Source organism: Melanostigma gelatinosum (assembly GCF_949748355.1).
Source record: "Melanostigma gelatinosum genome assembly, chromosome: 24".
NCBI lineage: Eukaryota > Metazoa > Chordata > Actinopteri > Perciformes > Zoarcidae > Melanostigma > Melanostigma gelatinosum.
The window spans coordinates 1,917,746-1,929,945 of record NC_136657.1 but is presented as its reverse complement, the minus strand read 5'-3'; the positions used below and the strand labels follow the sequence as shown (position 1 = coordinate 1,929,945).

Genomic DNA, 12,200 nt, shown 5'->3' with positions numbered 1-12,200 from the left:
CGCTACAGGCTAGCGGCTAGCTGAGTGTCTTCTTCTGCTTATTGCAGCTTGTTAAACAACTGACTGACGCATTACCGCCACCAGGTGGTGGGAAGCTGTATTGTAACTGAGCGTCTCATGGATAACAGTAATATCTCTGGTGTCTTCAATTGATAACCTATGCGGTCCCGCGGCCCTCGCGGCCCACAGGTGCAAAACTGAAAGTTTTTCGCAGCCCTCTAGGTGGCGCTCGCGGCCCAATCATGGGCCGTGGCCCCATGGTAATCACTGTTTTAGAGGACCCCCCCCCCCCACACACACACACCCCCACCCCATTTTAAAATAAAAGCGCACACACATGATTTGTTGCAGCTGTTTCGTGTTACAGCTCGGCCAATCAGATATGAGTATTCTGATAAGTTTCCTGATTCGTGTGACATTTACACACACCGCGACACAAGAGGGAGAGACGAGGAAAGACATGGCAGAGCAGGACAATGGTCATGTAAGCTGTAAAAGATAATACATCTGACAATCTCCAAATGAGAAAGTTTGCCAGAGATATCAGTCTCTCTCTCTCTCTAATTCTATTTTTTCTCTCTCATGCACTAATTCTTTCCTCTCTCTCTCATACAGTCATTCAGGTCTTAGAGACTTTTAGAGGATCACACCCCATTTAAAAATAAAAACCCCAAAGAGTGAATTGTAATTGAAATGCTTGTGATGAAGCCAGGCATTTAATAACCTGTTTGTGTGTCAGACATTATGATTATGTCTCCTCTCCCCCCCCCCACCCAGCACCACCCTTTCAAAATAAAAGCCCCATGGATTAACTGTATTTAAACAAGCTCAAAATTCAGCTGTTTTGTTAAAAAAAATTAATGCTCTTACTAACACTGCGACAACTACTGCTGCTGCTAATATAGTATTACTACTACTACTACTTCCACTGTAACTTTTGCTGTTGCTACTATTACTAATACTGCTATTGCTATTACTGCTACCATCAATATTATTACTACCACTACTGCTATTACTACCACTACTACTATTACTTATCCAACTGCTACTACTACTACTGCCATTCATGCTACTAAAAGTAGTAATACTACTACAACTATTAGTAAGACTGCTACTAGTACTACTACTACATCTTCTACTGCCATTATTATTGCTACTACTAATGTGATATTAAATACTATGACCAATACTACAGCTATTACTATGACAACTGATACTATGTCTTCTACTACTTCTTCTAATTACTAATACTTCTACTGCTAATAATACTTATACTACAATTATCACTACTGCTACTACTAGTACTTCTTCTAATGCTACTAATACTTCACTAATAATACTTCTACTTCTACTACTACAAATATCACCACTGACGAAATTGTTTAAGTCACAGAAACCGTTCGAATATCAAAATGTTCAGCTCTTCCAGGAGAGGGGTGATATGACTTTTCATAGTTGGAATCTTTAAACTTTTTGAATTATTAAGTTTTTTGCAATTTAAAAAAAAATGGATATCTATTTTCACCAATGTTTTTGCAATTAATTTCAAATTTCAGCATTCCAACACATTTTCAGCAGGAAATGCATTTTCTAGTTCCTATTAGGATTCAGACAGTACACTTCTTGGCAGTTTGTTCTACTGTGATTTTGAACAATATTGCTGCTGCTTACATTATTCAGTTTATTGTTTATTGAACAAAAATAGAGTTGTCTTCACAAAATAGGTTAGAACAGCATTAGTGGTCTAAAAAGTAGATTTTCTGCAACATTAGGTGCATACATGTAGATATAATACAATCTAAATTAAATTGAATGAGAAAACCTGACATAGGACTGGAGAAAAATAAACATATATTACTACGCCAGCCTCAAACATCTCTGTAAAGGTGATACTGACGTTGATGTCTACAGTAGATCGTCCAAATATGGACAAATATAAACACCATGACAACTTATTAAATCCCGGTGCCTTACATGTTCAACACAAGTGACATGAAGGCAGAAATGACGATATGTTATGACGAGACAGACATGTCAGACAGCTGTTTTGTACGGAGGATAAAAAACGGCTTGTTCATAAATCAACCAACACAAAAATAACCAAATGAATTAATATCAATACATTGAACAATGGATGAATTTAGGTTGGAATGAATACATCTATAAATACATGCATACAAAATACATGAACACATAAATTAAACCGGCATGATATAATAACCTATTGATACTCACTGTACAGCCCGATTGGTCAGCAGGCCCGAGCATGCTTTAGCTAAAGATCTTGCAGCTACTAACAATAGGAGGCAGGTGTAGCAGTCTGCGCGCAATAATGCTGAAAGGATCCTTTGACCAATTGTGCTGCAGTGAAACTACTAATTACTACTAATGAGTAACTCATTAACACACAATCAATAAATAAAATGACAGAAATATAAAACATAAACAACATAGATGTAGAAATAAATAAAAATGTATTTGTATTTATAGATTCACGAATGCATTTACTTATTTTTGCATTCATTTTTTATTGTTTCATAAACAATATCTATTTGTATATTCATGGATATGGTGTTTTTAGTTCTCCGTACTACATGACGATGAGGCGTTCGTGTGCATTCTTTAAACAACGCAGTGTGTGTTGATTAGCTGGTGGGCCATCGCCATGTTCCCGCTGGCCTGGTAGATGAGAGAGAGGTTGAAGGCGATCTCCCTCCTCAGATCCAGCTGATCATCGGGGATACCCTGAAAGTAGGACCAGCGGTGAGAGGAGGAAGAGGGGGACAGACAACAAGATGAAAAGCTCTTATAAAGCAGCATTTTGTGAAACACCTACAGGAGAATCGACTGGGCACAAAAAGTGGCGGGAAAAAGAATTGATGGATGTAGGTCCATCCATCAACGTCCTAAAGTGATGCTTGTCTACGCACCTCCAGTTTCTGAGCGGGCAGTGTAAGTGCCGTCTGGTAGTAATGTATGGCCAAATGTGTGAGGCCGATCTGGTGCAGTGCCCTGCCCAGGTTGTACATGCTCTCCTGACACACTCCACGGAGGTCCACATACCGCCACAGAAAGGAAAAACCCTGAACACACGCGCACACACACACACACACACACGCACATTTAGGAGGAACGGAGTGGGGTATGTAACTGTGACGCTAAAAGAGGGAGTACAGATTTGTCTGTTAAATTTGACGGAATCGCCACCGCGTTAACGCACAAGACACACACACACACACACAAAAAAAAAACCTACCTGCAGCACGAGTGTATGTCGTTTGGCGACATACTTTTGAGACGCCATGTGGAAAAAGGTGAGACCCACACACAGGCTGTGGAGTGGGGTTTCGGGGTGCGTCTGGAAGGCCTGAACATACTGGCCTATAGACAGAGTGAATGTGTGAGATGAATACTGATGGAAAGTGATCGACAAATGTTTCCTAACCTCAAGCTAACTGGTCAAAGTAAGGCAGACGCTAACGGGAGCCCGCTGGACAACAACCTGCAAACAACCGTGTTTTATTCTTGCTCTGCATCGTCCTATGGGGCTATGAGAACGGACATGCTAATTAAAGGAGTGTGTGAAATTGAGAAATTTACAACTAGACTGAAATGAAGGACAAAAAAACTGGAAAAAATCATTTCTGTTGTATCCCTGTGATTACATTTTAAAAGATTTTTTTGCAAATATTTGTTTCCCCTTTTCTACGTTGCCATGCTTCCACCGGTTACCCCGTGTGTAACGTCACATTGCTATGAATTGTGGGTAATTCCCTTGGGCAAAGTCTGCAGAAATGCAGTGTGCAATGTGTGTGTGTGTGTGTGTGTGTGGGTGGTACCCAGAGCGTGCTTGAAGCTCCCCGACACCATGGCGTTGTGTCCACACAGGACACCCAAAGCGTGGTTGTCGGGATACTTTAACAGCAGACGCAGACAGAAGCGATGGTGACGCTGGTGCTGGGAGGTTATGGTCAGCTGAGAGGAGCACAGAAACATCTCAGACATTCATTTTTACACAGAAACAGGGAACGCTTTAAAGACCACTTGGTATTTCTGTCACTGATAATTGGTTTTCAGATAATTATCTCATTTCAAAAGATATATTTTAGCACATATACCAGACCTGGTTGAAAATATTCCACAGCTGAGGCCGATCCACATTTTCCATCAGCATCAATCTGTTGGGAAGAGGGAAAACACACAGAGGACAATTCATACTGTACTTTTAAACAACCGTCACAACATAAGCCATACAAGTGAACAACTGATTCTCTGCCTCGTGGAGCAGTACATGTGAGTTGACCTGATGTAGTTGTAGGCCTTGTAGTAGTTGTGGTCAAGGATGGTGGCGGACAGGCCGAAGCACTCCATCTCCTTCCTCCGGGGCTTGTTGTCGTAGAAGGAGTAGAACTCCATGGCGGACTCCACCAGCAGCTCGGCCTCCTCGTAGCGCCGCACCTCGCACAGTGTCAGCACGCAGCTCACCAGCAGCTGCCACCAGTCTTCTTTGGACATAACGTTGGTTTTACCTGGGCACAGGGGTGAGATTATGCCATCAGCATGGCATCGCCATGAATTGCAATGACCTCAGGCGGCATCCTCCGGGTTCTGCCGAGTGAAATCAAGTGTCGTAATATACATAACTTCCACTTCACTGGGACTTTAAAGCAGACAGCCAAACGATACACACGCACAGTATATCCTTACCAGTGTTGTCCAGATAGGCAGCTTCGTGGTCAGCGATCTCTGGCAGGATGGCCTTCGCCAGTCTCAGGTGATTTACACCCGACACGGTTACAGAACGCACACACACCTTCGCTCGCTGCATGGCCACCTAAGACACCAAGACAAAGGAATTGTGCTTTAAAGTCCTAATGATTACATATTAGCTTGAATAACTCACTGTTGACATAAAACCGTCCGTGCACGAGTGCGTTACCTTGAGCAGCATGGAGATCATAGTGATCATAGCGTCCAGGTAGTCCTGTGTCTGGCCCTGAGTCTTCAGCAGTGTGGACCGATGCAGCAGCAGCTTTAATTCCTACAACCACAGCACACAGAGATATGAGTAGACACATACAGGGAAAAACTATACTGGCCCTCTTTTTCAAATCACACACTTCACCTTCTGTGCCGCTGACGAGTCCTGTGCCAGCGTTTCGCTGTCGTACATGGACTCCAGAGCCTTGAGGGCGCACTCGGGCCGGCCCAGCTGCTGCTGCAGGGTGGCCAGGGAGAGGCGAGCCTCCAGGTGCTGCGGGGCCATGTCCACCACTTTAGTGTAGCTCTGTGCCGCCGCCTCCATGTGGCCCAGCGCCTTCAGACACTCTGCGTGGGGCAAGCGATGAAGGTGCCCATGTAGCAGTGGTTTACATTGCATTTTCTCAAAAAGAGCTGAATTGAGGGCGTGTTGAGTGTTGATGTTTGAACCGTCTAGTTGGAGCTTTTAAAGCCATTCAAGTCGAACTGAAATAAAAAAGGTTGTAATGCGAGAAAGTGGTTGATTCATCCATAGGATCATTTTGGAGGTTGAACTGTATCTACACAAAACGCCCAGAGGCTTGAAGCTTAAGACTCTATCCTGAAAACTAAATGTTCAACTTGACCCTCATTCAGCATTTTAGAGGAACAATATCAACTCTGACCAAAATTTGGATTTTTGGCCTGCAGTTCCCTTTTGAAACGCTAGCCGTCAGTGTTACACCTTGAAGATATTTGCTCACATCATATTTATATCACGTGTGATTACTGCTTAAACTCTTGCTTTCTGATGGGCCCACCTGCGTGTCGGAGCCAGACGACAGCCAGGTTGTACTTCTCGGATATGACGAGGGCAGACAGCAGCGGCAGAGCAGCCATGTACTTGCCCTCCTCCAGGTAGGCTTCACCTACGTCCAGGTACAAGTCACCAATCTCCTCTGGACTCTGCTCCATCAGCGATGACACCAGCCCCTGTGAGTGAGACAGATGCTTAATATCCATTTTCAGTTTCAACTCACTGCTAGGAATCAATATTTTAAGCCTAAGTTGGATTTTTGAAATGATGCAAGTGTGTTACTAATGAAATCTTTTAAGTTCCGTTTACCTCCAGCGGTGTGTCGACATGCAGGTGTATGAGGCAGACAGTGAGCTTGGCCCTCAGGTCCACTGGGACACTGTCTGGTACATGGACATCTTGGATTTCACCTGGAGACAGACAAAGGTCAAAACAAAGCTGTATTGGATTTTATGGTTCTTAAAATTTCCACATTTCGGAGCAATTTTGATCGACTACTATGCCTCGCTGTAAGCACAGCAGCTTTGTTCTGTAAAATCAACGACAAGGGAAATATCTGCATAAAGATTTACATCTTTGCAAAGAGTTACTCACAGTCCTCTTTAACAGCCATTTCCTCTTCAGTCTTTGTGTCTTCCTCGTTCTTCTTCTCTTCTTCCTCAGTCGTTTCCTCTGCCACCCTCTCTTCTTGTCTTGGTTCCTCACACCCTGATTCGGATTCATCCTTCACCAAAACTACACCCGCAAACTGGACCAAGACCTGGGAAAACACACGCAAAGTACATGCATTCATGAACCCAGAATACACCTTTCATTTGCTCTATCTCTAAGGCCCAAGTTGGCTGCAAAATATAAACTCACATGTAGATTTTTAAGACCTCCTGTCTAAAGCATCTAAAAACTAATTGGCCTTCTTTGTATAATCCCCAGACGTGTAAATCGTGTTTTTAATCCGTGAACTATTTGTTCACACACACAGAGGTCTACCTGCAGTGCCTTGCTGTACTGGCGGTTGGCGATGTGGAGTTCAGCTACCATGTTGATGAAGTCATCGCTGACCAGGCCGGGGTGCCGCTCCAGAGCTTCCTCTATTACACCCAGAGCTGAGGGCAAGTCGTTACTCTCATAGTAACTCCTGAACAGGACACACACACACACACCGTGTTAGGCCCAGCATGTGGATGCACAGTATGCGTGGACCTGGTCTGGCTAGTGTGTGCTGTACTTGGCCATGTCTTTGGAGAGCTGCATGAAGTGCTCTCCGTCCTCCATGGGCAGCAGTGATAGGATCCTGCGGTAGCCGTCCATGCACTGCCTGTGCTCGCCCAGGCGCATGTGGAGGCTGGAGCGCTCCCACACGTAGCGCACGTTAGTGGGGTCGTACTTGATGGCTGCGGTGGTAGAGGACAAGAGGGAACGGGAGTAATGCAGAGAACTATTTTCACACAGAAAATAATGGTTTGCATACCAATGGATCCATCGTATCTATGAATCTTGGACTTTTGAGTGTCGGGCTGACCTTTTGAGTAGCACACAATGGCCTGTCGGATGTTGTCCTGCTCCAGAGACATTTCTGCCAGTCGGATCCACTCCTCACAGTCTGAAGGGTTCAGGTGGGCGGCGATCAGACCAAACTGCAGCGCCTTGTCCATGTCTTCATCGTCCTCGTAGATCATGGCCAATGTGGAGAAAGGCTCATAGGCCAAAGGAGCTGGAAGAGAAGGGGAAGACGATTCATTTAGATAATTGATAAATATAAAAAACTACGAACTCCAAAAAGTTTGTTTCATACCCTGTCTTATGATCTCCATACACATCAAGATGGCGTCCTCTTTCTCTCCTCTAGCGTAGCGGATGTTGGCTTCTCCCATCAAGCCTCTCAGAGCTCGGGGCAGCTTGCTGCGTTGCCGCCGCTCCTGGACACACACACAAAGTCACAAACTAACCCACATTAAGAGCTGGGAAACACACTCTCCTCCTCCTCCTCACCCTCATCATCTTCTTGTTTTCTCTGTTCAGCTCCATCTCCAGGGCAAACACGTCCCCCACCGTCGGATCCTCCTCCACATCCTCCTCTTCCTCCAGCTCTCTCTGTTTCCTGTTCCTCCGTCCTCTTCCTCCTTTCCCACGCCGCTTCCGCCTCTTTTCCGTCTCCTCCATCTCCAGCCTCACTTTTTGCTCTTCCTCCGCCTTGTAGTCCTTATCCTCTTCATCATCCACGTAGCTAAAGCCGTCCTCCTCTCCCTCCTCCTGCTGCTCGTCTGAAGACGGTGGTTCCGGCTTGTCTCCCAGCATGGAGGCAAAGGCCTGCTGGACCCCCGGGCTGACTCCCTCCTCTGATAGGAGGGGAAAGTATTGTCAAGTGATGTCATCAACACTAATAAGTAATAAAATAATATAATTATAATATTTGATTTTGCATCAATTCTCTAAACGGTGTCTTCTTACTTTCCAGCTGACAAAAAACAGATGAGGAGTCTCCTTTGATTGTTATTGGGAGCATTTCTTTAATGGAATGAGTTTAATATTCAGAATATAACTTCGATATAAAGTTTATCTTTGTTTTATTTGTATTTATATATTTAAAAAACATTATTGTGTTTAAATGATAACTGTCATAAAGTCATGACGTTACACACTCCGGTCCAGTAGGTGGCGGCATGCACCTTAAACGTTGGTTTGTAGTCCACCATTAAAGTGAAAGAAGAAGAAGATTTACCGATGTGTCCCGGGACGTGTGCAGATGTAGAGGGCTGAGCATCCTCCTCCTCCACACGTTCAGCTGATACCTCCGACTCCTGAGAGAGGAGAGAACATACAGCGTTAGACTTCGTGTTAACGCGACCAGACGTTTCATTCTAAACCCAACGATATTGTCGTTGTAGAGTCTATTTCACGAATGTAGCTCACGTTAAACCAACGACAGGTGTAAAGGCTGATGCTGCTATGCTAACTTAGCGCTGCTTCTGGGCTGTGGGGTTCAGCCGGTGAAGCTAACTAGCTTTGATATCCATAATTTGGAGGAAAGAAAATATCAACTTTATGTTACCTAAACAGCAAACAATGCACATTGTTAGTGAAGTTTACTGTTGGACTGTTAAAACAGTTAATTGATAATTGTTGCAGTTAAGTCTAACAAACGTGTGTTGCGTTGAACGAATGAAAGATGTAAAAGGTTGTACTGCTGATTCAGCTAGATACTTTTGTCTATGCTAACTTAGCTCTGCTAATGGGCTGTGGGTTTTAGCTGGTGTAGCTAACTCGCTCAGATATCAGTTATTATAATCATAACTTGTGCTTCACCTTGGCTTTGCGCTCATCCCTCCGCTGGTCAAACTCCTCAAAAGTGATCCTCCCCTCCAGGTAGTCTATGAGCTCCGAGCTGAAACCGGACATATTTTCTCTGTTACCGTTACTCCGTTATGTGTCTGTGACTGACGGGCACAAAAGGCATCATATCACGCTACAGCTGCAACAAAACATTCACTGTTAATAGCGGAAAACATCCTCGTAACCGACTGCAGGCCGCGCTTCAAGTGACGCTGACAACAAATCGCCAGCATCATCAACTGCAGTCACGTGACACGCAAATACTTCCGGGTTGGCGTGACGGAACTCACATCGGTGACAAGACGGTAGCATTCTACATGCACTTGATTATTTAGCGTACCTTTATTGTCAATAACTATCCAGCCATTAAGCTGTTAGTGATATTTAATTATATGCAGGAGGGCTAAACGTAACCAGTTCCTCTATTATAGTCGGGACGTCACACGAAGTGTGTTTGGCGTTATCACGTGTTTTTGGCGGAACCCAGCGGTGAAAACCGGGAATGACAACCGTATTTTGTGGCCTTCATCTGCGCATCAATAGTGTTGAAATATTTCGAAACAAATGTTATTATATAATGGAAATAAAGAGAAAGTCATATGTTTACGTTTTTATTTATTAATATTTGAATGTCTGGGGATTACCTTTGAACCACGTTTACCCATTAATTCATTGTTCAGTTAGTTATAAGCTATTTAACTTTGTCATACCTGAAACCTTTTGTTCCTTAAAAACTTCCTTTTTCACCAGAAAGTCACATATATACACACAGAGGTGGAATGTAACTAAGTAAGTACAGATTTGAGGCACTTGTACTTTGTTTGAGTGTAGATTACACTGTCCAGCAGTATAATAGGCTAACTACAACAATACAACTATGCTTACACATCAGTGATGATAATCTAGTAATACAGTATATCATTGTGTACAATTTACAGGGTGCATTTTCCTGAATTGTGTACTTTTATTTGAGATATTCTAAAAACGTTTCATGAACACTGTACCGCATGTTTCTTTGTAATTCATAGATATCATTTCCAACTCATGCAGTGCATTTGTTTCTTATTTAAGCTGCACACCACATATTCTTTGCACAACATGTTTGGCTTCCTCACTCATTGTCCTTTGCTGAAATATCATAAAGTATGTTTACCACACGAAAGCGTAGCTCGAGCGTACATATTTGAACATTTCATACGACGTGTTTGTTTTGTGCTGAACTGGCTGGAGATTTACGTCAAAACATGTCTGCTTTTCCATCTCACAGAGACGCAGATAGTGCTGCTGTTCAATCAACAGGCTCGTGATTGACGTATTCTGCGTTATCTTTTTATACATATAGAGAGAGAGAGGGATGGAGGGAAGAGTGGAGGAGGGTGTGGTCTTTCCCAGCTCCCCCTTCAGGGTGTTCTGCACATCAGTGGACTCTGATGCTTCTCCTCCATCAAGCTCACGTTGTGTTGGTGTCCTGGATGGTCTGGACCGTTCACACTTTGTGACGACTCCACCTGAAATCTGTAGCGCAGGTGAGTACACCGCATACTCCAAACCTGAAGTACTTAATCCACCAAAAACAATACTCATGAAGGAATTCATCTCGGTTTGGTCTTGCAACTTACAATCATTTATTTGAATAGGGAAAAATTCCCAACACAGTTTACAAGGTGATGCCTTAAATTGTCTGAAGAGGTCTTTGAGTCCACGGAGGAGTGCACTGTGGCCGATTCTCCCTCAAAGTGCTACGCTCTCTTAAAAGCCAGAAATGAGATTAAAAAAGTAAAGAAGAAGAGGTTGTGTATTGACCACTGAGTCCTCCTGTTTCAGTGCACAGGTTGAAGGGTTTCTTTTAGTAGCCCTTCATGTTGATGGCCGCTGTGGTGACGTTTGACCTGATGGATCATCAGAATGGAGACCAGCAGGCCCAGCAGCTGTAAAGACGGGTACTCAGTTAGAAAGACAGACAGGTGACCAGTGCAGGTAATTCAGAAGTAAGAGACTTTACGCAAGCAATCCGTCCAATCCACGGCGTACAACAACTATTAAGAATTTAAATTCTGACTGGAGGCCAACAGCTATTATACAGATCCTTTTGTACATTTTTTTCGTTTGGGTTATTGTCAACATATTGTTGGTTTAAGTGAGACCAATGTACTGAAGTATAATACTGACAAGAAGAGTGCTGCTGCGTCTTTAATAGCCGACTAGACAAACTAAGCTAAGAGGTCAAAATGTGAGGATTTTATGCTTTTGTTTATCAGATATGATTGAAAATGTAATTTCTCCGAGTGTTGGACTGCTTGTCGGACAAAACCAGGGATCTAAAGATTGTACCTTCACATCTGATACATTATGATGGATATAATAATGGTGATTTTTCACCATGAATAAAACATTGGATTAATCGATGTTAGAAATGATTGTCAAGTGCAGCTCTATAGCCAGCTAGCTGCTTAAGTAAAGTGCCAAATGTTGAAATAACAACTTGCAAATGCCAGCTTATATTTCTGAACACAGGCGTAGCAGCGTGTCTGAAGGTCAAAAAGGTAAAACAACTGGACAAAGGCAGATGTTTCCAAGAGGACAGTTTGTGTGCCAAGTTGTTTTTCTCACATTAAAGTAATTTCGGGATAAAGAAAATCCTCCTGTGGGGAACACTGCCATTGTCTAAAAGGTTTATTGTAAGAACTGCCACTCCCATCATCAATGTCTGTCTAGAGATTATATTCAGGACATCATTTACAAATATGCAGTCAGAGTTCACTGAGCTCCGGCTTTGGGTGGAACCCACTCGTGGATCTTCTTGCTGGTGGTGGGGAAGGGCACGTACTGCTGTGAGCTGCCACTCACGTTGAACTGGTGGACCTCAGTCAGGAACTTCTTGGGCTCTGGTGGATGTGTGGTGGGGGGGGGTCATCTGTCATGTAGTGCAGCCAGCGATGCCTGAAGAGTGAACACAAAGGTAGCTGGCTTAAATGACAAGCTAATTCCTACATTTTATTCATTTTGTGGGGATTTTTGTTGATGGTTACATTTCTAAGGGAGGTGAAAACATGTAAATAATGTTTAATCTACTTGTCAAGACTACAAACAACTG

At 43.5% G+C, this 12,200-nt stretch overlaps 1 protein-coding gene across 2 annotated transcripts; it reads right to left on the bottom strand.

Moving 5' to 3' along the window:
• Positions 1-1,667: 1,667 nt before the first annotated feature.
• Positions 1,668-9,328, bottom strand: LOC306796989 (general transcription factor 3C polypeptide 3-like). Of its 2 annotated transcripts, none has more exons than XM_079296109.1 (19): positions 9,080-9,328; positions 8,496-8,574; positions 7,766-8,112; positions 7,569-7,692; positions 7,296-7,487; positions 7,002-7,167; positions 6,764-6,911; positions 6,371-6,536; positions 6,086-6,186; positions 5,781-5,952; positions 5,126-5,328; positions 4,940-5,041; positions 4,708-4,834; positions 4,304-4,529; positions 4,124-4,178; positions 3,840-3,975; positions 3,257-3,381; positions 2,931-3,158; positions 1,668-2,745 (listed from the first exon to the last, which is right to left on the bottom strand). In XM_079296109.1, the coding sequence occupies exons 1-19, from the start codon at positions 9,170-9,172 to the stop codon at positions 2,623-2,625; spliced, it is 2,913 nt and encodes a 970-aa protein (XP_079152235.1). In that variant the 5' UTR covers positions 9,173-9,328; the 3' UTR covers positions 1,668-2,622. The 2 variants fall into 2 exon arrangements, with proteins under 2 accessions (XP_079152235.1, XP_079152236.1); XM_079296110.1 differs by having other exon boundaries at positions 2,931-3,083.
• Positions 9,329-12,200: the final 2,872 nt, after the last annotated feature.

What these genes read in the sequence shown, in the direction of transcription:
- LOC306796989 (XM_079296109.1), bottom strand. Translation starts at nt 9,172, where the DNA reads ATGTCCGGTTTCAGCTCGGAGCTCATAGACTACCTGGAGGGGAGGATC. An exon ending in CTCTCCAAAGACATGGCCAA is followed by an intron (nt 6,912 to 7,001) that starts GTACAGCACACA and finishes TGTCCTGTTCAG; the next exon opens with GAGTTACTATGAGAGTAACG. An exon ending in TGCCTATCTGGACAACACTG is followed by an intron (nt 4,530 to 4,707) that starts GTAAGGATATAC and finishes CCCTGTGCCCAG; the next exon opens with GTAAAACCAACGTTATGTCC.